We start from the raw sequence: 27639 nt of genomic DNA on the forward strand, positions 1-27639 counted from the left end.
AGGCTGGAACAGCCTTGAGTGTTTCAGGAACAAAGGGGAGTTTGGGAGGAGTTGAAGGCTAGAGAGGCATGAACCAGGTGGTGGGTTGTAGGAGGGGAGAGTTAGAGAGGAGCAGGGACCAGGTTCTGCTGGCCTTTTAGGCATGTGAAAGCATTTGTATTTTGTTCCCCCTATGAAAGGAAGTCACAGGGAGTTGAGCAGGAGTCAAGCTCGGTCACATTTGCATTTTTAGAAGGATCTTTATGGCTGCTGTGAGGGGCGTGGACTATAGGAGGCAAGAATGAAGGCAGGAAACCAGTAAGGAGGCTATGGCAGTAATTCCTGCCAGGGGCACTGGTGGCTTGAGCCAGTGGAACTGGAGAATTTCAGGAAAGTGGCTAACAGCTTGCTGATGGGTTGGGTGTTGGAGGTAAGAGAATGAGGTATATCTGGTAGGTAGCTCCCCTTGGACCCCAGGTCCCTTCCTCTTGGCAGATTATGGGGCCAAACTGCCATCCTGGCACTGACGGCAGGGGGATGGTCTCCTGTGGTTGGGTCCCCAGCCTAATGTTTTGCTTTTCTCCCACTCTGGCCAGGTCTCCCCTGCCAAATCCACCCTAGCCCGCTGAAGCGCTCCATGTCACTCATCCCTACAAGCCCCCAGGTCCCTGGTGAGTGGCCGAGTCCAGAGGAGCTTGGGGCCCGGGCTGCTTTTACCACGCCCGATCACGCACCCCTCTCGCCCCAGAGCAGCGTGGCCTCCTCTGGCAGTGAGCAGACAGAGGAGCAGGGCTCCAGCCGGAACACTTTCCAGGAGGATGGCAGTGGCATGAAAGGTACACCGGGGACAGCAGCACCAAGACCCTTTTCCAGGGGCTTCTGCAGAGCTTAGAGGACAGAAAGGAGCTGTAGCTGACGCCTGCCTACCCCTCTGAGGAGGGGACATGTCTGAAGGGAGTAGATAGTCCCTGCTTTTAGGGCTCAAGACTAAGCAGAGGCCGGGCGCGGTGGCTCAAGCCTGTAATCCCAGCACTTTGGGAGGCCGAGACGGGCGGATCACAAGGTCAGGAGATCGAGACCATCCTGGCTAACACGGTGAAACCCCGTCTCTACTAAAAAATACAAAAAACTAGCCGGGCGAGGTGGCAGGCGCCTGTAGTCCCAGCTACTCGGGAGGCTGAGGCAGGAGAATGGCGTAAACCCGGGAGGCGGAGCTTGCAGTGAGCTGAGATCTGGCCACTGCACTCCAGCCTGGGCGACCGAGCTAGACTCCGTCTCAAAAAAAAAAAAAAAAAAGACTAAGCAGAGAGACCCCACATCTACCCTAAGTTCTGCTCTGACTGGGGAGGAGCCCCGTCTTCGCACACCCCAGTCTGACAAGGAAGTCAGGACACAGCTAACTGATGGAACAGAGGTTCCAGGAAGAGTTTTGGAGCAATCAGTGAGGTCATCGTGGTATACATCCAGCCGAGCAGCTCAGAACGGTCAGATGTCCTTCCTAGGGAAGGCTGCCTGAGAGGGTCTGGCTAGGCAGATGAAGAAGGAGCTGATGGAATGTTAGCTCCCCGCAACCCCCTCCCAATTTTTTCCATCTTTTGAGGCTTCCTTTGGGTTTAGCCCCACAACTTTTCCTTTACCCTAGTCATCAGGGCCAAACTCCTGACCTTTCACTCTCCCTCCTTTTCCAAAGATGTGCCCTCATGGCTCAAGAGCCTCCGCTTGCACAAGTATGCAGCCCTCTTCTCACAGATGAGCTATGAGGAGATGATGACACTGACTGAGCAGCACCTGGAGTCTCAGGTGAAGCCAAGGGGACCATCAGGGAGGTGTTGGGGGCAGCACTATTTTGCATTCCTTGCAGCCCAAGCTTCCTCTGTCTCCTTGATCTCTATTTGGGTACCTGCAAGTATCTCAGCCTCCCATCTCTAGCTTCCTGTCCCCTTCTGCCCTTGTCACAGAATGTCACCAAAGGTGCCCGCCACAAGATAGCCCTGAGTATCCAGAAGCTGCGTGAGAGACAGAGCGTCCTCAAGTCCCTAGAGAAGGTGAGAACTTGGTATCTGCATCTTCAAGGCCAGCCAGCCACTTGGCGGTACCAGTAGACCACAGGCCCTGAATTGGCCTCCCGACTCCTCGGGTCTGGCCTCTAATAGCCCCAGCCCTAGGGACCCAGACTCCAGGGACCACGTGCAAGCTGGCATCAAAAGGCTCACTTGCTGGTAGCTAAGAGGCTCCCCTCCCTGTCTGTCTTGGTGGTTCTAGAATCTGTCTTTTGACTCTACACCTTCTCTCCACTTTTGCTTTTCCATTTCTTGCTGGTCTTTCTGGTAGAGCAGAGTGTCTCTGTCTGTACAATCTCTCTTTCCATTTGATTGTTTCTAAACTCATTTTCCTTCCACATCTGATTTGATTTGATCAGATTGATTTGCGTTCCTCATTCCCTTTCCCTGCCACTGCCTTCTGTTTGTATTTTTCCCTGCTCAGTATCTAGATCTGAATCTCTGATTCTATCCTTGGTGGGTCCCGAAGACTCCAACATTAGACTGGCTTTTCGTGAGTTTTGTAGGACTTCACCTTCATGGGAAAGAGGAAATGTTTGTGGGCTTGCAGTACCCTTACATGCCTTCTCTATGTGCTGGAACCCAGGGTCCTACCCAGTCTTCTACAAGCCGTGTCTGACTTTCTGTGTAGATACTCTCTGTCTCTCATTGTAGGGTCTGCATGTGACCCCAGCCTGTGTCCTCCCATGCAGGATGTACTGGAAGGCGGGAACCTGAGAAACGCTCTGCAGGAGCTGCAGCAGATCATCATCACTCCCATCAAGGCCTACAGTGTCCTCCAGGCCACCGTGGCTGCCGCCACCACCACCCCTACTGCCAAGGATGGGGCCCCGGGGGAGCCATCACTGCCAGGTGCTGAGCCTCCCCTAGCCCACCCCGGCACTGACAAGGGCACCGAGGCCAAGGACCCTCCAGCTGCGGAGAACTACCCACCTCCACCAGCTCCCGCTCCCACCGATGGCAGTGAGCCTGCCCCGGCTCCCGTCGCTGACGGAGACATCCCCAGCCAGTTTACACGGGTGATGGGCAAAGGTGAGACCAGCCACAGCCTAGCAGGAAATCCTGAGGCAGAAAGCCAAGTGAACTCAAGCACCAGGGATCAAATCCAAGTTAGATGTTGGGAGCAGGGCTTTATAAAGCCTGCTGGAGACTGGAACACTACAGAGAGTAGCCGAGACAGGGTGACAAGGCCCCTTGCCCTTGGGCATGTCCAGGCTAATGGTGGATAACAGCCCTTCCCCTCAAAGTGTCTCCAGGCTGAGCAGAAATGGGGCAGTGTGTCAAAAGAAATTCCATGTAGTAAAGGGTGAGCAGTTGAGGGGAGTCCATTGATTTCTCTCAGAGGGGACCGAAGTCCAGGGGATGGGGATGGTGAAATTTATCACAGCTTCAGCCTTTGCTAAAGCAGCATGACGTAGCAGACTTTACGCTTGGATCCAGATTGATCTGGATCTGAATCTGGACCTGGGGCAAGTGACTCAACTCTGAGCTTTAGGTTTCTCAGGCTAAAAATGTCTGTAGTGACAAGATTGTGTAAGGCACTATGTTGTATATCCTCATGATAACCTAAATACCATGGCTAGCACTTAATAGTTGGTACTTATCCAGCCTGAGTCTCATGTTCCTTCTTGTGCACGAGCCAGCTGGAGGCTGGAACATGGCAGAGGGCATACTAGGGGCTAACCTGCCCTTTCTCATGTCCCCCAGTGTGCACCCAGCTGCTGGTGTCCCGACCAGACGAGGAGAACATCACCAGTTACCTCCAGCTCATCGAAAAGTGCCTGACTCATGAGGTAAGGCCTTCCGTAGCATGCTCAAAAAGGGAAAGGTGGCCAGGTGTGGTGGCTCACGCCTGTAATCCCAGCACTTTGGGAGGCCAAGGCGGGCGGATCATGAGGTCAGGAGATCGAGACCATCCTGGCCAACACGGTGAAACCCGGTCTTTACTAAAAATACGAAAAATTAGCCAGGCGTGGTGGCGGGTGCCTGTAGTCCCAGCTACTCGGGAGGCTGAGGCAGGAGAATGGCGTGAACCCGGGAGGCGGAGCTTACCGAGATGGTGCCACTGCACTCCAGCCTGGGCAACAGAGTGAGACTCCGTCTCAAAAAAAAAAGAAAAAAGGAAAGGCTGCCCCATCATTCTCAAGACCATTGTGTTGTATGTGGCCCACAGGGCCTTGCCTGACCTGGTACATATATGCCAGCCCTTCCAGTCTTGTATCTTTCCAGTGTTGGCTTTAGAGGCTTCTTCTCAGAACCCTTGTTTTTTTTTTTTTTTATTGTTGTTAATGGAGACGAGGTCTCACACTGTTGGCCTGGCTGGTTTTGAACTGACCTCAAGTGATCCTCCCACCTCAGCCTCCCAAAGTGCTGAGATTACAGGTGTGACAATTTTCTTTTTTAGAGATGGAGTATTGCTTTATTGCCTAGGCTGGTCTCGAACTCCTGGCCTCAAGTGATCCCCCTGCCCTGGCCTCCCAAAGTACTGGGATTATAGGCATGAGCAACCATGCCCAGCCCGTACATACTCTTTATCAGGAACAGTGTTCCTTCCTCCTCTAGCTATCAGTTCAAAACGTTTATACCTCAGGGACACCTTTACCAACCCCTCATTTTTATTTAGGTTTCTTTTGCTTCCTGTTCTTCTCCCTCAGGGAGGGATAATTTGTCACAGTTATCATTATGTATGTATCTTTCCCTCACAGCCAGACTGTAAGCTCTCTGGGCATGGTCACCTCTGCATCCCAGAATTGCTTGGCACAGGCACAGAGTAGATGAGCAATAAATCTTTTTTTTTTTTTTTTTTTTTTTTGAAACAGAGTCTCACTCTGTTGCCCAGGCTGGAGTGCAGTGGCACGATCTTGGCTCACTGCAACCTCCGCCTCCCAGGTTCAAGTGATTCTCCTGCCTCAGCCTCCCAAGTAGCTGGGATTACGGGCATGCACTACCATGCCCGGCTAATTTTTGTACTTTTAGTAGAGGTGGGGTTTCACCATGTTGTCCAGGCTGGTCTCGAACTCCTGACCTCAAGTGATCCACCCGCCTCGGCCTCCCAAAGTGCTGGGGTTACTGCATGAGCCACTATGACTGGCCAGGCAATATAAATTTGAACAAATGAAGACCGGAAGGGAGGTCTGAAAGAAACATCACCCTCTCTGCTTCACCCGTGCCCTGCCAATTCTAGGCTTTCACGGAGACGCAGAAGAAACGGCTGCTATCCTGGAAACAGCAAGTGCTGAAGCTCCTCCGGACATTCCCACGCAAAGCCGCACTAGAGATGCAGAACTATCGGCAGCAGAAAGGGTAGGCAGGTGGCCAGGGTACAGGGTCCTGGCCTCCACAGGCCTTTGCTGGTTAGCAGATCGTGCTTAGAGGGGTGATTGTGTTCTGGGCTGGGAATCCAGTTTTATTCAGTCACTGGGTGACTTTCCCAGAAGAAAATTTCCCACTAGAATAGGATGCCGAGCTGGAAAACAACACATGCCCCATGAGCAGGCCCCTCATATGTACCTTGCTCCTCACCTGTATACAGAGGGCCTGGAAGTCCCGTCTTAGACCAGACAGATAACAGAAATGTCTCCCTTGAGAATTGAAGTTTGGAGAACTGTTTTGAGTGGACAGTGAGGAAACCCTTGTATACTTCCCATCTCCTTCCGGAGGGTACTCTTGAGACAGATGGGGACAGAATGTGTGATGGAGGTTTATGTTCTCTCCTACCACTTGGGGTGGTTGGGGAAGGTGAGGAAGAGGTAGACAGATGGGCCCCATCTACATAAATTAACACCCTGCCTTCTGCTCTCTCACAGCTGGGCGTTCGGCTCCAACTCGCTCCCCATAGCTGGTTCTGTGGGGATGGGAGTGGCCCGGCGTACCCAGCGGCAGTTCCCAATGCCTCCCCGGGCCCTCCCACCCGGCCGGATGGGCCTCCTGAGCCCCTCGGGCATTGGAGGTGTCTCCCCTCGACATGCCCTCACCAGCCCCAGCCTTGGAGGCCAGGGCCGACAGGTAAGCTGACTGGAAGCAGGGGCCATGGCCTCCTGGGGTTGGGGTGGCAGTACCTGAGATGTGTATGTCTGTATACTCTGTGTCTGAACCCAGCTTAGAGGTGGCAGGGGTGGGAGTGGGAGAAGGCCTGTACCACCTCCACCACTCTTGGGTCTGGGCCTCTTCCCCACTCACTACTTTCTCTCTTCCTGGGAACTGTGTAGAACCTGTGGTTTGCCAACCCTGGAGGCAGCAACAGCATGCCCAGTCAGAGCCGCAGCTCTGTGCAGCGCACTCACTCGCTCCCGGTCCACTCGTCACCCCAGGCCATTCTCATGTTCCCTCCAGGTGAGGTGCCCCACCCTTGGGACTCTGCCTGGCCAACACCCTGAGCTGACCTCTCTCTTCTCTCCTGGGTCTCCTGTCCACTGTTCCTTCCAGACTACTTGGGCACCTCTCCCCATACCTTGCAACACTCTACGCCCATCTCGCCCAATTGTGGGGGATTGTTTTCCTCCTCTGCTTCAATTTTATCTCTCAGGTTTAGCCCCTACCCCTCTGAATCATCATCTCTCACCCCTTACTCCCACCCCATCTCATGTTCCCCCCGCTCCATGTCATAATCTTAGTGTCTGTGTTGGTCTCTGTCATCATCTCTTTCTTTACAAGATCATTGAATACTCAATTTAGAAGGGGTTGAGGGGATGGGACAATTAAAGTATGAGATTTCTGTGGAAGGGAGTCCTGCCCATCAGCCTACCGGCATTCTTTCACATGCCAGGTGACCACACAGGAACCAGTGGACTTCACCTCTTAGAACAGGTGTTTGAAGTGAGAGGGCTGTTTGACCTCTGCTTACAGACCATCCTGGAGATGGGAGAGCAGAAGTTGGGCCAAGTGCAGGCACAGTAACTCACACCTGTAATTTCAGCACTTTTGGGAAGCTGAGGCAAGGAGATCGGTTTCAGACCAGCCTGAACAACACGGCGAAACCCCATCTCTACAAAAAAAAATACAGAAATTATCTGGGCATGGTGGTGCACACCTGTAGTCCCAGCTACCCGGGAGGCTGAGGCAGGAGGATCATTTGAGCCCAGGAGGTCAAGGCTGTAGTGAGCAGAGATCGTGCCACTGCACTGCAGCCAGGGCAACGGTGAGACCCTATCTCAAAAAGACGTTGGGCCAAGTTGGCTAAAGGAAGATTAGAGATTTGCTAGCCACAGGTCCCTGCCCTGCTCAACAAGTGAGGGGTTGACTCCTCCACATGGTGCTGGGCACTGGGACTGCAGAGACAGATAAGGCTGGTCTGGAATGGGCTGACTAGAGAGAGCATGGATTTGCAGAATTCATGTCATAAACTGCCAAGTCAGCCAGGAGTCTCACTTGATGAGGTTGTGTGGACAGCCATCTGTTGAGGCCATGGGAACCCATTCATCATGTTCATCCTAGCAGAGGGCTTGACACACATCTGTAAATGATCTTAAACAAGCAGGTGGATGAACCGCAGGAATGAACAAGAACCATTCTCTTTACCAGTAAGCTATGTCCCAGGCTTTGTCAGACAGCTCTCCTGCACTGATTGACTCCTCCCAACTGTATGTGTAAGGACTGTGATGTTATTCATCAGTCAGCAATCTGAGACAGAAAGGTTTTGCCCAAGTTTAAAAAAAAAAATTTTTTTTTTTTTTTTTTAAGACAGAGTCTCGTTCTGTTGCCCAGGCTGGAGTGCAGTGGCCAGATTTCAGCTCACTGCAAGCTCCGCCTCCCGGGTTTACGCCGTTCTCCTGCCTCAGCCTCCCAAGTAGCTGGGACTACAGGCGCCCGCCACCACGCCCAGCTAGTTTTTTGTATTTTTTTTTTTTTAGTAGAGACGGGGTTTCACCGTGTTAGCCAGGATGGTCTCGATCTCCTGACCTCGTGACCCACCCGTCTCAGCCTCCCAAAGTGCTGGGATTACAGGCTTGAGCCACCGCGCCCGGCCAAAAAAAATTTTTTTTTTTTTTTAGGAGAGACAGTTGTGTGATCTGATACGACATGAGCTCAGGGTTCGGAGGGAACAGTGATGAGAGAGGTGAGGGTGGGGATGGGAGCTGGGTCATCTAAACCCAGGTAAACAGCCCGGACTTTGTCCTGATGGTAGTGAGGAGTCAGGGAAGGGTTTAAGCAGTGTGGGGTGGGGTCAGGTCTGCCCAGGGAGGTGGGTGGTTTCCCAGATGCCAGAATAGGAGGCCCTTTTGAGAAGTGTGGTTTGAGGACAAGTCCCATGGTTGTTGTCCTACTTTGCCCCCACCTGCCCAGCCTGCCTGGATCGAATCCTGCCCAGATCGAATCCTGCCCAGAGGAGCAGGTCCAAGTGGGGACAGGAAGGGTTTTGATTTAGCTTTTGCACCAAGTACAGAGCAGGTCTTCAATCAGGGAGCCTTGGGGGCTGCCCAGTATCCAGGGCAGATGCCCAGACTGTGCTCAAGACAGTATGCGGTCTGTGTCCAAAGTAGTCACAGCAGGCTGTGTGTGGCCTCCAGGAGCTCCTTCAGTTTCACTTCCACTGTCTGCAAGTCAGGCATTTTCTGTATCACCAAGCCTCTGCCATTGCCATTGTCTCCTCTGCCTGTTGTGTGACATGCTCGCCTCTCTCCCTGTCAACCTCCTCCCCTTCCTCCCTCTCCCCCTCCATCTCTCTTGCTCCCTTCCCATACCAGCATCCTTTGTCATCCCAGCTTTCTTCACCCAAGTCCAGTCAGTCCTTACCACCCCCATTCTCCTCTCTCCCAACCAGACTGCCCGGTTCCTGGGCCTGACCTGGAGATCAATCCCACTCTGGAGTCTCTGTGTCTGAGCATGACAGAACACGCCTTGGGTGGTGAGCATTTCCTCTTTCCCTGACCCAGCTCCCACCTACCCAGCGTCTCTTCCTCTGAACTGAGCAACTCAGAGTCATCCTGAGGGGTCCCCAGGGGAGGCCAGACTCCAGGGAGGGCCTGACCGGGATGACAGGCTACCTGAGTGCCTTTTCTTGGGCCTCCCTCCAGCTCCTGATCTTCCTCCCTTCCTCCCTTTCTTACCACAGATGGGACAGACAAAACCTCCACCATCTGACGGGACCCACAGCCCAGCGCACCCATAGGCTCCCTGGGCGGCGGGCGGGGGCCAACCCCCAACAGGCTTCTCCGCGACAGCGAGAGGGTGGGCTGGCTCAGCTATATATTCTAATATTTTTCTACTCTCTTACCCTTTTAACTTTTGTTTAACATTGGCACATGCCTTGCTCACTCCCAGGCCTGTCGAGGGATCTCTGCTGAGGCCCGGGGAGTTGGGGGCAGCCAGGATAAAGGGGGCAGGGACTGGCCAGACTGCCTGCCTCTCTCCTTTCCTTCTTCATCCCCACCTGGTCCCATCCCACCCCTGCCTCCTCCAGACCGCTGACCACCTGCCTCTCCCCAAGGGAGCAGACTCCCCAGAGACAAACTGACCACTACCTTGTGGAGCCTGCTCAGAAACATTTGATATTTGGGGTGACATGAGCAGGGCAGAGAACCTGCCCTCCAGAATGTTATTGAGAGGAGCTGGGGAGAAGGGAGGGGAGCAAGGAGAGGAAGCCCTCTCTCTTCTCCCTCCTTCCCCTTTACCATTCCCCACATTCTCCAAGGACAGGAGCCACCTTCTTCTCTCTCACCTCCTTTGGCCCTGTTCACCAGAGGTTCTCTATGATTAATTTCTTAGGCCTATTTAAGATACATATTTATATAGTTCTTAACGGTTTTTCTCTGATCATTTCCTCTCATTTTTAGAATCCCCAGGCCTCTCTCTGAGCCAAGACAGTGGCAGGGGGAGCCTGAACTTTATGAGGGGAGAGGGCAGAGCCCCCTCCTCCAGACCCCCAAGCTCTAACCCATTTTCCTCCAGCCCTGGCTCCCCAGATGAAGAGGTTAGAGGTGGGCAGCCAGGGTGGCCAGTGAGGTCAGGAAGTCTGTTGCCTTAACGTCCCCTTCCCTATGAACACACACCCTTCTCCGCTCCCAGGTCTGGTTGGTGATACTTGGGAGTCAGGAATAAGGGAAAGGGGATTGTTTGGTTTTTGGGTTTTTCCCTAAGCCCCTCCCTTTTCTTTTAGCCTTTCCCCTTCCCCCATTATGTCATGACCTCACTTAAGTGGAACACTATATCATAACCCAGAGATTTGTCCCAGTCCCAGAGTCTGACAGACTGTCTGGTCCCTATTCCTAATGAGGGGTTGTGTTGGGGCCCAGGTGGAGGGAGGGGATTCGGGGGTTCAGACTGCGGGGAAGCCAGGGTCTCCCTCTTCAATGCCCTCCTCCCCCTCAGCCCACCCTCCCCACTGGGACATTCTCAAGCTTTTCACACCGAAAAGGAAAAAAAATGTTATTTTTAGATACATTTTATGAATAACTTTTGTTATGAATATGGCTGGTAACCATTGTGTATGTTATTAAAGATACAAAATGTTGGGAAAAAAACAAAAAACCAAAAAAAAAAAATTTTAAAACCACCACCCTCCCTGCACTATCACCCCATTCCCCAGACCTTCTTGCCCCCACCCTCCTGGTCTGTGGACCTCCCTCTGCTCTGAGCCCAGGGAGGGGGAAGAAGCCAGGGGGTAAGGGTGGCCCTGGGAACCTGGCTCTGGGTCCCCACTTCCTCTCCCAGTGCCGGGCTGGGTGGGGTGTCAGGTTTATTTATGTACCTCTTGCACACTCATCAACCTATGCAAGTCCCCCACCCCGGCCCTCCATGTTTCTGTGCCTTTGCTCATCCCCTCAATCTCCCAGGGCTTCTCCAGTCCCCCTCCCACTAGCTGCAGGAAGTGGGATGGACGGGCCACCTCGTTTGGAATCAGCAGGGTGTCCCTCTCATGGGACCCTCCCCTCTCCCCAGCCTGTCCTGTCTAGTTCATTCTCCATCAGGGTGAGCTGACTGTGCCTGGCACTGGGAGATGGTGAGGGACACCGTCTCACACACACAGGGAGGCAAGAGCTGCCCCCAACCCCACCTGACAGCAGAGTGTGCAGGACGCAGGCGGCCCCACTCTGATGGGCAGGACCCTGACCCTCTCCCGCTCCAGCCCCCTCCCCAGGCCCTCCATGATTTCGCCCTCCCCACCCACTTCTGTCCCCAGCCCCACTGGCAGAATCAGCTTTGAGTAACTGTACAGTTTTTCTCGCTGTTGGAGAAGACTTATTTGTTGGAGTTTCACTTGTTTAATGGTCTGGGCTTATTTTGGAAAAAAAAAAAAAAAAAATTCTGACCTTCGTTGTGCTACATTTTGTGGGAAGCCATTGGCCCTGCCTCTGGCCTGTGTTTCTAAGCCTCAAGCCAAGATCCTTGAGCACCTCGGGGTGGGGGGAGGTGTGTGCTGGGCTGAATGACATCATAGGGGCTGGGAGGGGAAGTAAAGAGAAGTTGACTTTATTAACAGCAAAGGTTTGGGGGTGGGGAACAAACAAGTGAAAGGCTCACAAACAGACTACTAGAAAAGTGCCATCCTGCTCATAATAATGGTGTCTGAACCAGCCCTGAATGCCCTGGGACTCAGTCACTGTCACTATCAGCTTCACTGGAATCAGAAGCTGCAGCTTCACTGCCATCCTCCTGGGCCGAGTGCTCGCTGCCACTGGGGAAGGGACTGGCGCTGCGGCTTCGGCTGTGGCTCCGCTGGCCACCCCCATTGCTGCCGCTGTCCGAATCATTGTCACTGCCACCTTGGGCTGGTCCTCTGTCCTCATCATCAGAGTCAGCATCATCCTCTGAATCAGCATCACTGCCAAAGATCTCCTCTTTGTCACGGGCAGCCCGGGCCTCATCCTCGCTGCTCTCGTCCTCACCACTGCCACTCTTGTCACTGGCCTCGTCCCTGTCAACTTCCTCCCGTTCACTCTCGCTGCCTGAACGCTCATCTTCACTGCCCTCCTTCTCACTGCTGCTGCCTTTCTCCTGCTCCTCATCTGGAAGGGAGTGGAGAGAGGTGAGACCCACTTTTCCACCTTCACAGGGCTCCCAGAGTCTGGCCTGTCCAGATTTACCTGAGCCCCCAGCTTCTTTCTCTTCTGTCTCCATCTCCTCTTCCTCTTCCTCCTCTGGTTCGTGGTTTTCTAGCTGGGCCTTCCGTGCCTCCTGGAAGCAGCAAGATTGGAATGAGGGGAAGGAGGGTGTTCTGTTGGGTTTTTGTCCCCCTCCTCACCTGCAACCACCACCCTCCCTGCCGTGGGTACTCTGGGCCAGTGGTGCTTGTTACCTGAGCTTCCAGTTCCTTCTCATTCATGTCCCGATGTTTGACCACAAGCAGGGCGTTGGTGCCTGACTGAACCCCAGCCTTGGCCCGGCGCTTACTAAGGCGGACCCTGCAGGGGGTAAATTTGGGGGAGAGAAGTAGAAGATGCAGTTAAAGACACACCTCCCACTCCCCCGCCCCCCAGTGAGGGGTCTGGTCTGACTTGGTTCCCCATCAATACTTAGAGTAAATGGGAATAAATACAGATTGAATAAGGGCAACTAAGCTCAAGGTATTGAGGGCAGGGGAAAGGAAGGATGGCTCCCATGGCACCAATTTGGTTGCCCTACACTGTGTGCGTTATATGGTGTATTTACATAAATATGAGCATGGGCCAATTAACAGGGACACATTCTGAGAAATACATCATGTGAACATCATACAGTGCACTTACACAAATGTACACAGTATAGCCTACTACATACCTAGGCTGTAATGGTGTAGCTTATTGCTCCTAGGCTACAAAGCTGTACAGCATGGGACTGTACTGAATACTGCAGGCAATTGTAACACAATAGTAAGTATTTGTATATCTAAACATAGAAAAAGTACAGTCAAGACACGGTATTCTATCTTAAGGGACCATGATAAGCAGTCCATTGTTGACTGAAATACATGCAGTGCATTACTGTATACGTGAATTAATTACCAACACTTTGAGAAACCAGGAGAATCATCTGAATTTGGGGCTTTTGGAAGATAGGAATTTTTGGCTCCACAGCATAGCAACAGTGGGCTGAAGTGACATCGTGCCCTCCATGGTTGCCCAGAACTCCAGGTCACTCAGATGCTACCACACCACTGCTCTTTTACATTTCCTGCCTGGCCTATGGGGTCAGTTCTTGTAATCTCTGCTTTAAACAGAAACTTAAGACTTCCCAACTCTACACCAGAGGTGCTGGCATAGCAGTAAACTTTCAGCCATCAGGGAAGAGTTTTGGGGTCACATTTTTGAATGTGGGTATTAAGCATTTCATTTAAAACATTCATGCTGGCCGAGTGCGGTGGCTCACGCCTGTAATTCCAACACTTTGGGAGGCTGAGGTGGGTGGATCACAAGGTCAGGAGTTCAAGACCAGCCTGGCCAAGATGATGAAACCCCATCTCTACTAAAAATACAAAAATTAGCCGGGTGCAGTGGCTCATGCCTGTAATCCCAGCACTTTGGGAGGCTGAGGCAGGTGGATCACCTGAGGTCTGAAGTTTGAGACCAGCCTGACCAACATGGAGAAACCCCGTCTCTACTAAAAATACAGAATTAGCCGGGTGTGGTGGCGATGCCTGTAATCCCATCTACTCCAGAGGCTGAGGCAGGAGAATGGTTTGAACCTAGGAGGCAGAGGTTGCTGTGAGCAGAGATCGCGCCATTGCACTCTGGGCAACAAAAGCGAAACTCCGTCTGAAAAAAAAAAAAAAAAAAGCCGGGCGTGATGGCGGGCGCCTGTAGTCCCAGCTACTCGGGAGGCTGAGGCAGGAGAATGGCGTGAACCCGGGAGGCAGAGCTTGCAGTGAGCGGAGATCGCGCCACTGCACTCCAGCCTGGGTAACAGAGCGAGACTCCATCTCAAAAAAAAAAAAAAAGCCGGGTGTGGTGGCAGGCACCTGTAATCCTAGCTACTCAGGTACTTAGGAGACTGAGGCAGGGGAATCTCTTGAACACGAGGCAGAGGTTGCAGTGAGCCAAGATGGCACCACTGCACTGTAGCCTAGGCGACAGAGCAAGACTCTGTCTCAAAAAAAAAAAAAAAAAAATCATGCTAATTTTATATATTATTCCATACTTTGGCAATGTTTACTTTCACATGAAGTGTGTTACTAATACTGGGAAACTTGGCCCTCTACCCTGCACAAAAGCTCTAAATGTCTTCTGCATTAAGATTTTCTTGGCCGGGCGCGGTGGCTCAAGCCTGTAATCCCAGCACTTTGGGAGGCCGAGGCGGGCGGATCACAAGGTCAGGAGATCGAGACCACAGTGAAACCCCGTCTCTACTAAAAATACAAAAAATTAGCCGGGCGCGGTGGCGGGCGCCTGTAGTCCCAGCTACTCAGGAGGCTGAGGCAGGAGAATGGCGGGAACCCGGGAGGCGGAGCTTGCAGTGAGCCGAGATCGCGCCACTGCACTCCAGCCTGGGCAACAGCGTGAGACTCCGTCTCAAAAAAAAAAAAAAAAAAGATTTTCTTTCTGGCTGGGTGCGGTAGCTCACACCTGTAATCCCAGCACTTTAGGAGGCCGAGGCAGGCAGATCACCTGAGGTCAGGAGTTCAAGATCAGCCTGGCCAACATGGTGAAACTCCATCTCTACTAAAAATGCAAAAAAAAATTAGCTGGCCATCCTGGCACACGCTTGTGATCCCAGCTACTCAGGAGGCTGAGGCAGGAGAATCACTTGAACCCAGGAGGCGAAGGTTGCAGTGAGCTGAGATCACACCACTGCACTCCGGCCTGGGCGACAGAGTGACACTCCATCACAAAAAAAAAAAAAAGATTTTCTTTTTTTTTTTTTTTGAGACGGAGTCTGGCTCTGTCGCCCAGGCTGGAGTGCAGTGGCCGGATCTCAGCTCACTGCAAGCCCCGCCTCCCGGGTTCACGCCATTCTCCTGCCTCAGCCTCCCGAGTAGCTGGGACTACAGGCGCCCGCCACCTCGCCCGGCTAATTTTTTTTGTATTTTAGTAGAGACAGGGTTTCACTGTGTTAGCCAGGATGGTCTCGATCTCCTGAACTCGTGATCCGCCCATCTCGGCCTCCCAAAGTGCTAGGATTACAGGCTTGAGCCACCGCGCCCGGCCAAAAAAAAAGATTTTCTTTTCTGGCTTCTCCTATTAGAACCAAGTCCAGCTCATGTGCATGATCAAACATCTGCTGTTCTTGTTTACCAATGCATATGACAAATTATTAGGTACAAAGGACCTCCAGCGTGGCTCTTGCATGCCCCAGGGTCTTAAGAAGCACAGATCCAGGCTAATCATCTGATTAGTGTGCTGAGTACCTGGTTTCCAACTCATTGTAGTAAACCCCGTCACCTTCTCGGAAGATGAAGAAGTAGTTTTCCTCATAGCCCTTGCTAGCTTTGTTCTTCACATTCCAGTTGTACTCCCGAGCAATTTTGTAGTCATACCTGAGGATGAGTGCACAAGTTCAGTCCCATTTCCTCCCTATCCCTATCGCAATCCCAATCTCCAAAACTTCCCATTCCCCAAAACTTAACCCCAACCCACGCACACATCATCTGGTGCATAGTCCATCTCCTCCTCCTGGTCCCGCTTTCGTTTCTTCAACGTCTCTTCTACAGGCAGGAAATAGGCCACAAACTGGTTCCCTTCCTCATCCATCATGCCCCTGGTTGGGGGAAAAGGAGTGGCAATGAAGTGTGAGGCCAAAAGGCAGCAAGGAGCAGGCCAAGGTGGGCAGCAGGACCAACTACCTAATCATGGCCTGAGACATCATCTCCAACGCAGCTGCGCCACTTGTGTCCTTGGGGGCTGGGTCTGAGTCAAAGATCACCTGAGCACATGGATTGATCCACATCTAGGGAGATGGAGGCACTGGGGTTAGATGGGAATAGGCACAAATAGGCTGTCCTTTTCTACCTCCCACCTTGGGCCTGACCTTAAAGTCTGGGAAGACAGGCATGACCTCCACCGGTGTGACTCGGGGTTTGCTGTAGTGCTGGGAGATCTGGTGGGACAAAAACAGGGTGAGGAGCAGCTCTGCAGCCATACCCTTACCTCTCCCCATCCCAGTCCCTCAATTACTGATTTCTGGGCATCCTCAAAAGTCTTCTCAATGGCTGTGATCTGGCTATCCCTGTCTTTGTATATTTCTTCCTCGGTAAACTGCTGCTTCACAGAAACCCCAATCCTAGGAATGAAGAAAAAGGCCTTTAGAGGCCACTGGACACACCTGGCATCTCCACCTTCCCTCTTTCCCTGTTTGCAACTTACTTGACCTCAGGCTTCTCATTGGAGATGCCGTAACGGTTAAACTCAGTGGAGATGTACTCTGTCTTTCGCATCCATGGCACCACCTTTGCGTGCTGCTGGGATCTGGGGTAGGAAATCAGGTGCCTCAGAACCCCACCGCCCTCCTGCTTGTAGGGCCCACCGGAGCCAGTCCCCAGCACCCATTTGCTACCTGCTCACCTCTTGGAGCTGGTGGGGGCCTGAATCTCCTCTTCCAAAAGTTTCTCATCAGCTGGATCTAGAAGAACTAGAGAGCGGGGCGGGGGGAGGGGGGAAGGAGGACCATGAAGGAGGCCCAGGTCCTTTGCTGCCCTAGAGCAGACCCTCCCTGTCTCCCCACACACCATTGGGGTCGATGCGGTAGGTGTCAGGATTGATGAGATCGATGGTGACCCCCAGGTCTGGCTCAGTCAGGAGGTCATGTTTGTGCTGTTTCTCCAACGAAGTGGCTTTGTACTGGACGAACCTGGGTGGGGAAACACCTCTTGTGGTGTCTGGATTCCAGCTTCACCCCTCACAGCCCTGCTTCTCAGAGGCGAAGCTTCTTTGGGGAGGAACTCAGAATGAAGTGTCCCCCATGGCGGAGTCTGAAAGCTGGCTCCCCAGTGGGAAGGGACTTGGACACTGCTTGCTCCATTCATTAACAAACAATTGAGCAGCTACTACCATGTGCTAGGCAGGTACTGTGCTAGGCCCTGAGCAAACAGCAGCCGACGAGACAAGCAGTCCCTGCCTTCAAATAACTCATACCTGAATAGTTTTCCCATTCTTAGTCTCACCTGTTCTGGTCGAAGGGGTAGGTGATGAACTTGGGGTCGAAGGGGATATCAGGGAGGCTATTGCAGTACTTGACTCGGCAGACCACTCCAGACCTAGGAACGTTAGTGGCTCAAAAGTGGGTCCCCGCTGCCCCACCTCTGCTCCCAGCCCCACTGCCCCACCGCTCCTGGGAAAGCACAGTGAGGCTCACCTCTCAGGCAGAGTCCGGTGGGAATTGGGCCTAGTGGAGAAGAAAGACAGTGATAGGTGGAGAGGACGGGATTGACAGGAGAATGAAAAAGGCTTCCCCAACCTTTCAAAAAGTAGAAGGAGGGGTGACAAATGCTGGTTTCTTTTGGTGGTGGGGGGTGTCCAAATGCTTTAATGGAGGGAAACAAATGTTCAACTTATTTAGGAAGAAGAGCCCCCAAAAGCTTTAATGAACAAGGCCAAGTGCTCAATCCCTTTTGCAGGGGATGGCTTCAAGTGCTTTAATAAAGAACCATGTACTCAATCGTCTTTGGAAGAGGGGTCTCCAAACGCTTGACTGGAAGGATCCCTTCTGGAGAGTCTCCAAAAGCTTAATCCCTGAAGTGCACGGCGGGGAGGAGGGGAACACCTGAATCTCAGAAGGAACCCGCTCCCTTCGTCAAAGGTGAGCGCTCCATGACGTCACGGGCAGACCTGGGGGCTGGTGACGTTGTCCAGCAGAAACCCTATCCCGATCCCCCCACCTTGCTGAAACAGAAAACCGTGGCGCCTACCTGTGGCCATCCTCCCGCTGGGCCTGGGTCTGGATGGTGGGCGCCATAGCGACGAGGCGACGGCAGCCCGGACGGGGTCCTAGCGGGGCCGAAGGGGGACGCGGAGGGGCGTGCCGACTTCAGGGGACGCCTGATCCGAGGCAGGCCCAGGTTGGCGCCGCTCCCCGCGGAAAGTGAGATGAGGTGGGCGGGCAAGAAGTGCTCCAGCGAGACTCAGGTGAACGCGCAGGCAGCACCAGGGACGGACTCGAAGCTCCTGTTCCACCAACTGCCGCCAAGACGCTGAGGACCCAACGGGGGCTCCTCACGGCGCGACGCCTTCGGGGAAATGAAGTCCGGAACGGAACCACACACGGATTGGCGAGCGTCTGGGTGAAGGGCGGAGCGAGGGAGAGAGGTGATTCTGTGATTGGTGAAAAGATCTCAGTCTGGACCTCGGATTTGAGAGTAACGTAACGTAGGAGCACCTCCTTCCCTTCTATTGGCTTAATTGCCTGCGAGGTGGGATAACTAGCAAACGGGGACTAGAAATAGGGATGTCGAACAGCAACGCGGGGAGACGCAGTTGTGACGCACTTCCGGCGGCCTACGCGAGAAAGATGGCTGCATCCCAGCAGCAAGCTTCAGCGGCTTCCTCAGCTGCTGGTGTATCGGGTCCTAGTTCGGCTGGCGGCCCGGGTCCCCAGCAGCAGCCGCAACCGCCAGCACAACTGGTGGGCCCTGCCCAGAGCGGCCTGCTGCAGCAACAGCAACAGGACTTCGATCCTGTGCAGCGTTATAAGATGCTTATCCCGCAGCTGAAGGAGAGTCTACAGGTGATTGGCCTTAAGCAGCGAGAAGCAAACTGCATTTGGTAGTCTAACTTCAGAGGGGCGGGCCGAGGGCCAGGTTAGTCGGAGAGAGTGCTAGGCAGAAAGAGAAGTAGAACCTGCTGTTTTGGCCTGGCGCGGCGGCGCACGCCTGTGTTCCCATGCCTGACATCCCAGCACTTTGGGAGGCTGAGGCGGGCGGATAACTTGAGGTCAGGAGTTCTAGACCAGCCTAGTGAAACCCCGTCTCTACTAAAAATACAAAAATTAGCCAGGCATGGTGGCGCGCGCCTGTAATTACAGCTACTCGGGAGGCTAACGCAGGAGAATCGTTTGAACCCAGGAGGCGGAGGTTGCAGTGAACCGAGATCGTGCCATTGCACTCCAGCCTGGGCAACACAGCGAGACTCAGTCCAAAAAAAAAAAAAAAAAAACCTGTTGTTTTATGCGAGACCTAGGCGAAGCTCGGCAGAGATGATAGAATCAGCGCTGATGTTGAGGCTGGGACTGGCCGGAGGAGTGAGGGGTTGTTTAAAGGAGAACTGAGCTCTGGTCGTTAAAGCCTGAGGAGAGGACTAGCTTATACTGAGATTCTGCCCTTGATTGATAGGTGAGGGAGGACGCTTAGATTATTGGCGAGAAGCTCAGGTGAGAGCGGGCCTCTGGAAGGATGGAGTGGTGACAGCTATAGGAATCGAAACAAGTATTTGGAAAGTCACGAGGGAAGGTGCCAGTTGAAAAGAAGACCTGAGATTGAGTGATCTTAAGGAAGAGTGTTCCCTTTTGTTTTTCCATTTCCCACATGTTTTGTTTTTGTTTTGACTAGACCTTGATGAAGGTTGCAGCACAAAACTTGATTCAGAACACTAACATCGACAATGGACAGTGAGTGCAGCCCCCTTTCCCAGGATATTCCGTTGCCTCCCCAGTCTTTGAAATTCATCTTTCTTTCTCCTCCCTGCCCACCTCACCTCCTATATTTACTTTTTTTTTTTTTTTTTTTTTTTTTTTTTTTTTTTTTTTGAGACAGGGTGTCCCTCTGTCACCCAGGCTGGAATACAGTGGCACGATCTTGGCTTATTGCAGCCTTGAACACCTGAGCTCAGGTGATCCTCTTGCCTCCGCCTCCCAAGTAGCCAGGACTGCAGACATGGCTACAGACTACAGATGCCTGGCTAAGTTGTAAGATTTTTTATAGAGACAGAGTCTTGCTATGTTGCCCAGGCTGGTCTCAAACTCCTGGCCTCTAGCGATCCCCTCAGCCTCACGAATCACTCCTCCTATTTTATTTTATTTTGTTTTTGTTGTTTTGTAGAGACAGGGTCTTGCCATGTTGCCCAGGCTGGTCTCAAACTCCTGGGTTCAAACAGTCCTTCCACCTTGGCCTCCCAGAGTGCTGGGATGACAGTCATGAACCATCACAACCAATCTTTTTTTTTTTTTTTTTTGGAGATAAGAGTCTTGCTCTGTCGCGCAGGCTGGAGTGCAGTGGCACAGTCTCGGCTCACTGCAACCTCTGCCTCCCGGGTTCAAACGATTCTCCTGCCTCAGCCTGCCAAGTAGCTGGGACTACAGGCATGTGCCAGCACATCTGGCTAATTTTTTGTATTTTTAGTAGAGATGGGGTTTCACCATGTTGTCCAGGCTGGTCTCGAACTGCTGACCTCAGGTGATCTGCTCAACTCGGCCTCCCAAAGTGCTGGGATTACAGGCATGAGCTACCACGCCCAGTCTCCTTTTTTTTTAAACCCCGCCAGTTTTCAACCACTACTTCAGATCCCCTGGGCCTGTACCTGGTTTCCTGTTGGACACTTGGTTGGGTAGATACTGGTGTCCCAGAGATTAGAAATCAATTCTTCAGACATCCTTTTTTTCTGGTCTGTAGAAAGAGCAGTGATGGACCCATACAGCGCTTTGACAAGTGCCTGGAGGAGTTCTACGCACTCTGTGACCAGCTGGAGCTCTGCCTGGTGAGAAGCCTTCTGGACATGGGGTAACGACAGCCCTGTCCCAGTCTCCGGGGTCTTCAGAAACCCTCAGTCAGTCAGTCAACTCACACTCAACTGGGGACCTCCTGTGGGCCAGACCTGTGCTTCCACCAACACTGAGGACCCAGGGTTGCTCTGATCCTTGCCCTCACAGAGCTTTCAGTTGAGTGGAATAATAAGCACACCCCTAAACAGTGACAGCTCAGAGTGGTCAGTGCTGTGATAGGAGAAGCTTAGGCCAGAGTGGTTAGGGTTATGATTGGGGAGGCACAGGCAGAGGGATCAGGGCTGGGATGCAGAAATCTCAGCTGTGGAAGCACTGGGTGGGGATAGGAAGAGAGTGGCTTAGGGAAGGCTGCTGCTAGAGAGCACATCTGAGCAAGTCTGAAACAAAGGAGGGAAGAGGGGCAGGAGTTGAGAGGAGGGCAAGTGACTAAGAATACAACCTCCGGAGTCAGATGCACCATCAGTCTCTACCTCTGACCTCTGGGTTCCTCCTTAGGAAAATGGAGTTTCCAGGAAAACTTAGATTATGCATGTAAACTACTTAACATGATACTAGGCATATGGCAAATGTGTACTGTGGTATCATCATTATTTTGGACTGGTTTTTTTTGTCGGGGGGACGAGGCGGGGACAGTCTCATTCTGTCACCCAGGCTGGAGTATAGTGGCACCATTTCAGCTCACTGCAGCCTCCTTTTCCTGGTTTCAAGTGATTCTGGTGCCTCAGCCTCCCAAGTAGCTAGGACTATAGGCGCACACTACCACGTCTGGCTCATTTTTGTATTTTTAGTAGACACGGGGTTTCACCATTTTGGCCAGGCTAGTCTTGAACTCCTGGCCCCAAGTGATCCGCCCGCCTCAGTCTCCTAAAGTGCTGGGATTACAGGCATGAGCCACTGCACCCAGCCTTTTCTTTTTTTTGAGAGAGTCTCACTCTGTCGCCAGGCTGGAGTGCAGTGGCGCAATTTCGCTCACTGCAACCTCGGCCTCCCAGGTTCAAGCGATTCTCTTGCCTCAGCCTCCTGAGTAACTGGGACTACAGGCACGCACCACCAAGCCCAGCAAATTTTTGTATTTTTAGTAGAGACGGGGTTTCACCATGTTGGCCAGGATGGTCTTGATTTCTTGACCTTGTGATCCGCCTGTCTCAGCCTCCCAAAGTGCTGGGATTACAGGTGTGAGCTACCTGCACCCGGCCTTTTTTTTTTTTTTTTTTGAGTCAGAGTCTCACTCTGTCGCCCAGGCTGGACTGCAGTGGCACAGTCTCAGCTCACTGCAGCCTCTACTTCTGGGCTGAAGTGATCCTCCCACCTCAACCTTCCAAGTAGCTGGGACTACAGGCATGCGCCGCCATGCCTGGCTAATTTTTGTATTTTTTGTGGAGATGAGGTTTTGCCATGTTGACCAGGCTAGTCTTGAATGCCTGGGGTCAAGCAATTTACCCACCTCAGCCTCCCAAAGGGGGATTACAGACCACTGTGCCTGGCCTGTCCTGGGTTTTGAAGGAAAAGTGAGAGGTTGAGAAGCTTAGTAGTGTCAGAACCATGTTCCAGCCGGAGGGAATAATATTTGCTTTAAATTTGTTTTAGGAACATCAAGTAATTCAGTCTGGCTGAGGTGTGGTAGGCATAGGAGCTTGTTGGATTTTGAATATAATCCTACGGGCACTGGGGAGGCATGGAGGGTTTCAAGCAGGGAAGAACATGGACCTGTCTGCTTTTTTTTTTTTTTTGAGACAGAGTCTTGCTCTATCGCCCATACTGGAGTGCAGTGGCGCGAGCTCGGCTCACTGCAAGCTCCACCTCCTGGGTTCAGGCCATTCTCCTGCCTCAGCCTCCCGAGGAGCTGGGACCACAGGCGCCCACCACCACGCCCGGCTAATTTTTTGTATTTTTAGTGGAGACGGGGTTTCACCATGTTAACCAGGATGGTCTCGATCTCCTGACCTCGTGATCCGCCTGCCTCGGCCTCCCAAAGAGCTGGGATTACAGGCGTGAGCCACCACTCCCGGCCGGACCTGTCTGCTTTTTAGGACTATGCCTCTGGCTGGCAAATGAGGGGTGGGTTCAAGGGGCTGAGACTGGAGGCAGGAGCCCGAGGCAGGAGCCCAAGGATGCAGCCATGGCATGATCCAAGTATGCCTGGACTGGGCTTCACCAGGGCGGGGCCATGAGGAAATGGGGAAGACTGGGGAACTTGAGAGGCTTCGCGTGCAGGGCTTTGTATGCAGGCCACAGGACTGGTGTGCTGGAAGGAGCTAAAATTTCTGGGATGAGGCCCAGGGCTCTGGTTTAGAATGGAGGACTGTCCCTGAAACAGGGACCTAGGAGAAGCAGTTTTGGGGAGCATAAGGGCCCTACGAATGTCAGGGGGAGGCCGGCGACAGTGTGGGCGCCATCGGTGCAGAGGGGGAAACTGAGTGGTGTGTGTGGCTGTGACAGCCCTGGGAGGGCTTGAACAGTGAGAGAAGACGGGGCCTAGGAATGGCTGCCCTTAGGTAGTGTAAGAAGTACCTAGAGCTGGCCAGGCGCGCTGGTTCACGCCTGTAACCCCAGCACTTTGGGAGGCTGAGGCGGGCAGATCACAAGGTCAGGAGTTCGAGACCAGCCTGGCCAACATGGCGAAACCCTATCTCTACTAAAAATACAAAAATTAGCCAGGCGTGATGGCGTGCGCCTGTAATCCCAGCTACTTGAATGAGACAGGAGAATCTCTTGAACCCGGGAGGTGGAGGTTGGAATGAGCCAAGATGGCACCACGGCACTCCAGCCTGGGTAACAGAGCAGGACTCTCTCTCCAAAAAGAAAAAGGGCCGGGCACAGTGGCTCACGCCTGTAATCCCAGTACTTTGGGAGGCTGAGGCGGGTGGATCACCTGAGGTCATGAGTTTGAGACCAGCGTGGCCAATGTGATGAAACCCCGTCTCGGCGGATCACAAGGTCAGGAGATCGAGACCATCCTAACTAACGGGCTAACACAGTGAAACCCCGTCTCTACTAAAAATACAAAAAATTAGCTGGGCGTGGTAGCGGGCACCTGTAGTCCCAGCTACTCGGGAGGCTGAGGCAGGAGAAGGGCGTGAACCCACGAGGTGGAGCTTGCAGGGAGCCGAGATCGCGCCACTGCACTCCAGCCTGGGTGACAGAGCAAAGACTCCGTCTCAAAAAAAAAAAAAAAGAAACCCCGTCTCTACTAAAATACAAAAAAATTAGCCGGGCTTGGTGGCGGGCGCCTGTAATCCCAGCTACTCGGGAGGCTGAGGCAGGAGAATCACTTGAGCCCAGGGAGCAGAGGTTGCAGTGAGCTGAGATCGCGCCATTGCACTCCAGCCTGGGTGACAAGACTGAAACTCCATCTCAAAAGAAAAAAAAAAAAAAAGAAAGTAGTACCTAGAGCAGCCAGAGAAGCAGGCGGCAAACCAGGGGCGGGCGCCATCTGAGATGCCACTGCCAACACCAGGCCTGGAGCTGGGGCAGTAACAATGATAGTAGCTAACATTTCTTGGCACTTTAAACGGTGTGCCAGGATCTGTGCCTGTGTTTCACACACCTGCTCTCACTGTTCTCACCTTATGAGGTAGAAGAGGTGGTTATTAAACCCGTTTTCCAAAGAGGAAACTGAGGCTCAGAAAAGAGTAGCCGCCATGCCCCCACGTTCCCCAGCAAGTGATTGGCAGGGCCAACCTCTGACTCCAAGACCTGGGAAATCCAGAGGCCAAGCCAACAACCCCCAGCTAGCCCTTGGGGTGGGGTAGAATGACCTGGGGTGGAGCTGATGCTGTCCCCTTGCCTGCCTGTCCACAGCGCCTGGCGCATGAGTGCCTGTCACAGAGCTGTGACAGTGCCAAGCACTCTCCCACGCTGGTGCCCACAGCCACCAAGCCCGACGCGGTGCAGCCTGACAGCCTCCCCTACCCACAGTACCTGGCGGTCATCAAAGCCCAGATTTCCTGTGCCAAGGACATTCACACCGCCCTGCTGGACTGTGCCAACAAGGTCACGGGCAAGACACCCGCCCCACCTGCTGGCCCTGGGGGCACCCTGTGAAGTGGGGGGGCAGGGAGTGGGGCAGGCAGTGGTTGGAGGGTGGTGTACAAAGGGAATGAAAAGCGTCCTGGGCCTAAACACAGAAGCCTCCTGTCTTTTCCTGCCTGAGCACCGCGGCGGGAGCCAGCAGGGGGCAGCAGAGGCCAACAGGGAGCTCGCTGGCCGGTCCCTGCCTCCCTGCCCCTTCTTCCTGCTCCCCCTCCTAGCCTAGGGTAGACTTTGGACTGTGTGTGTTGATGACCTCTCTGTTCCACAGGCCCTCCCTCAACCTGGCCTGGGTGTGGAACCCTGGCTGTCCCCTCTCCCTCAGTCCTTCCTGACTGTCTCCAGCTGGGAGGTGGTCTCTGTGTGCCACTCTTCTGTCTCTATTACAGTTGTCTCTCTCTCATCCTGTCTCTTTTTGTCCTTGTTTATGTGTTCCTCTTAATGTGTTTCTCCCCATAGTCCTATGTCTCTCTCTGACTAGTCCCCTTTAGCTGTCTTCTATCCCCAGCTCCTAACTGGGAATCTGTGTCTATGTAGGGAACCAGCACCCCGGGTTATCTGGGGCTAAGGGAAGGGACTTCATTTCCAGGGGCCACAGCCAAGCCCAGAGTCCCCCAGCAGCTCACATGTCAGCACAGACCCCAGGGTCTTGGCCTAGGAGAGGAGCAGTAGAGGGGCCCAGGCTCTGAGCTCCACAGGTCTGAGCAGGGAGCAACTCAGGCCCCCACCCAAGCCTGCGTCAGCGGAACTTGAGTGAGGGGCGTTGTGCAATCTGTGGCAAGGCTGGCCCAGCTGAATGCCTGGGTCCCAGTATTTTTAGCCCCAAAGGAGAAGTGAAAAGGCCCCAGCCACGGTGAGTCATCAGTCCTGGGGAAGAACCCAGGCGCTTGAGCCCCAGCTCCGGGAAGCAGGCACTGGGGAGGGGGCTTCAAGGAGGGAGTGCCCCCTCAGACTCCCTCCTTCCCTGGGAGCTTCAGGAAGTTCAGCCTTGGCCTTCAGGCCTGAGCAAGTGCAGGGCGGAGCTACCAGCCCAGGCTCAGATGTTGGGGTGTGAAAGCCTCAAGTGACTCAGCCTGGTTGGAGAACTGCCCCACCCAGTATCTTCTGTGCCATGGTTCCCACATTCCCACTCAGTGGCCTCCTGTCCTGGACCCCATGCCTGCAAGGAAACCCCAGGATCACGGATACCTCTGTGATTCATGCTGAGCCCAAGTCCCCACACTGGAAAACTGGGAAATGGCCAGCCATGTGTGTCCCAGGAAATTCCTCCCCTTGTTCTTCCTTGAAGTGCCCAAGCATGTAGGTCAGGAAGGAAGGCTGAAGCACTGTCCCTAAGAGGAATTTCTCCTTCAGGGAAGCCTCAGTTTTGCCCGTTTATCTAATTGAATCAGTTTTCTACCCAATCCCCCGATTTTGTAGGATAATCTTTCTTATCTAAAGTAACTGATTATGGACTTTAATCACATCTACAAAAACACTTCCATGGCAACAGCTAGATGAGTGTTTGATTGAATAACTGGGACTGTAGCCCGTCCAAGTTGACACACAAAACTGACCATCGGACTGGGCGCGGTGGTTCACACCTGTAATCCCAACACTTTGGGAGCCTGAGGTGGGCGGATCACAAGGTCAGGAGTTCAAGACCAGCCTGGCCAACGTGGTGAAACCCCATCTTTACTAAAAATACAAAAAATTAGCCAGGCGTGGTGGCATGCGCCTGTAATCCCAGCTACTCGGAAAGCTGAGGCAGGAGAATCACTTGAACCTGGGAGGCAGAGGTTGCAGTGAGCCAAGATCGCACCATTGCACTCCAGCCTGGGTGACAAGGCAAGACTGTGTCTCAAAAAAATAAAAACCTGACCATCTAGTCATTGTCATCTGGGCACCTTCACACATCTCCTTAACCACACTTAACCTCCAAATAAGTACGATAGCATAGTCATAGTCCCACCCAACATGATACACTTAATCTTGCATACAACTGAAAACCACTAACCCTTTCCCCAACAGAGCCCACCAGCAGTGGTGGAGATGTCAGTCCATGAGCACACACAAGACAGGGACTGCTGGCCCTCCCAGGTGGTGTCAACACAACATCACACACAGGTGGGGGCCTGATAGCCCAGCACCCATGATACAGGGGCTACCAATGCTTAAAACCACACCCAGGGAGGCCACAGAGGCACTCAGTGGGTGGTGGGTTGGTGGATGCACATTTACCAGGCACAGGGCGGAGGTGGGCACCACAAAGTTGCATTCACTCAGCAAACGTACTGGGTATCTTGTGCCCAAGCCCTGTATTTGTGGAGCTGATATTCTAGTGAGAGACAGTAAATGTGATAAAAGTAAAACATAACAGATGGTGAAAAATTAAAGCAGAAAAGTGAGATCAGAAGTGGAGATGTTGGGGCCAGGCACAGTGGCCCAGGCCCGTAATCCCATCACTTTGGGAGATGCAGGCAGTTGGATGGCTTGAGCCCAGGATTTCAAGACCAGTCTGGGCAACATAGCAAAAGCCTGTATCTGCAAAAAAAATTCAAAAATCAGCTAGGTGTGGTGGTGCGTGCCCAGATTCCCAGGTACTCGGAGGCTGAGAGGTGGGAAGATGCCTTGAGCTTGAAAGGTCGAGGCTGCAGTGAGCTGTGATTGCACCACTGCACTCCAGCTTAGTTGACGGAGACCCTGTTTTTTTAACAAAGAAGCGAAGGTGTTTACACAAGCAAAATACTCCTTCTTTTAAGTGTAATTAAGTTGATCCAAAAAAAGTGGAAATGTATAATTTAAAAACATAGGAGCAAATCTAACATGAAATGTAATATCTGCATGTGGAGAATTGTGTTACTTTATTGAAAAACATTAAAAGTTTGAGAAAAGTTGGACAGTGGTTTCGTGAGCATTCATTACGGCTTATATATGTTCCATGTATTTATTATTAAATAGATGACAAAGGTTTTCTTGTTTATATATTTTTGAAATGAGTCTCACTCTGTTGCCCAGGCTGGAGTGCAATGAC

General features: G+C 52.8%; 3 protein-coding genes across 5 annotated transcripts in view; 2 read left to right on the top strand and 1 right to left on the bottom strand.

Moving 5' to 3' along the window:
* LOC105495373 (sterile alpha motif domain containing 4B) overlaps nt 1–11286 on the top strand; it is a 43613-nt gene extending 32327 nt beyond the window's left edge. For all 3 annotated transcript variants that reach the window (XM_011764813.2, XM_011764812.2, XM_071086752.1), the window contains 10 exons: nt 576–815; nt 1670–1779; nt 1938–2024; nt 2732–3071; nt 3747–3832; nt 5224–5342; nt 5846–6044; nt 6248–6371; nt 8800–8883; nt 9091–11286. In XM_011764813.2, the coding sequence (XP_011763115.1) occupies nt 576–815; nt 1670–1779; nt 1938–2024; nt 2732–3071; nt 3747–3832; nt 5224–5342; nt 5846–6044; nt 6248–6371; nt 8800–8883; nt 9091–9119 (1418 nt within the window). In that variant the 3' untranslated portion in view covers nt 9120–11286. The remainder of the gene's footprint in view (nt 1–575; nt 816–1669; nt 1780–1937; nt 2025–2731; nt 3072–3746; nt 3833–5223; nt 5343–5845; nt 6045–6247; nt 6372–8799; nt 8884–9090) is intronic.
* A 145-nt stretch (nt 11287–11431) lies between these two features.
* LOC105495370 (PAF1 homolog, Paf1/RNA polymerase II complex component) lies at nt 11432–17932 on the bottom strand. Its single transcript, XM_011764808.3, has 14 exons — nt 17794–17932; nt 17241–17270; nt 17050–17142; nt 16615–16736; nt 16451–16517; nt 16253–16354; nt 16064–16169; nt 15918–15986; nt 15733–15836; nt 15531–15647; nt 15298–15426; nt 12274–12379; nt 12062–12152; nt 11432–11983 (listed from the first exon to the last, which is right to left on the bottom strand). Exons 1-14 carry the CDS (start codon nt 17838–17840, stop codon nt 11571–11573), a joined length of 1596 nt encoding a protein of 531 aa, XP_011763110.1. The 5' UTR covers nt 17841–17932; the 3' UTR covers nt 11432–11570.
* A 397-nt stretch (nt 17933–18329) lies between these two features.
* On the top strand, nt 18330–27503 carry LOC105495371 (mediator complex subunit 29). Its single transcript, XM_071086753.1, has 4 exons — nt 18330–18608; nt 19429–19487; nt 20488–20572; nt 24399–27503. The coding sequence occupies exons 1-4, from the start codon at nt 18330–18332 to the stop codon at nt 24639–24641; spliced, it is 666 nt and encodes a 221-aa protein (XP_070942854.1). The 3' UTR covers nt 24642–27503.
* Nucleotides 27504–27639: the final 136 nt, after the last annotated feature.

Source organism: Macaca nemestrina, chromosome 20 (genome assembly GCF_043159975.1).
Source record: "Macaca nemestrina isolate mMacNem1 chromosome 20, mMacNem.hap1, whole genome shotgun sequence".
NCBI lineage: Eukaryota > Metazoa > Chordata > Mammalia > Primates > Cercopithecidae > Macaca > Macaca nemestrina.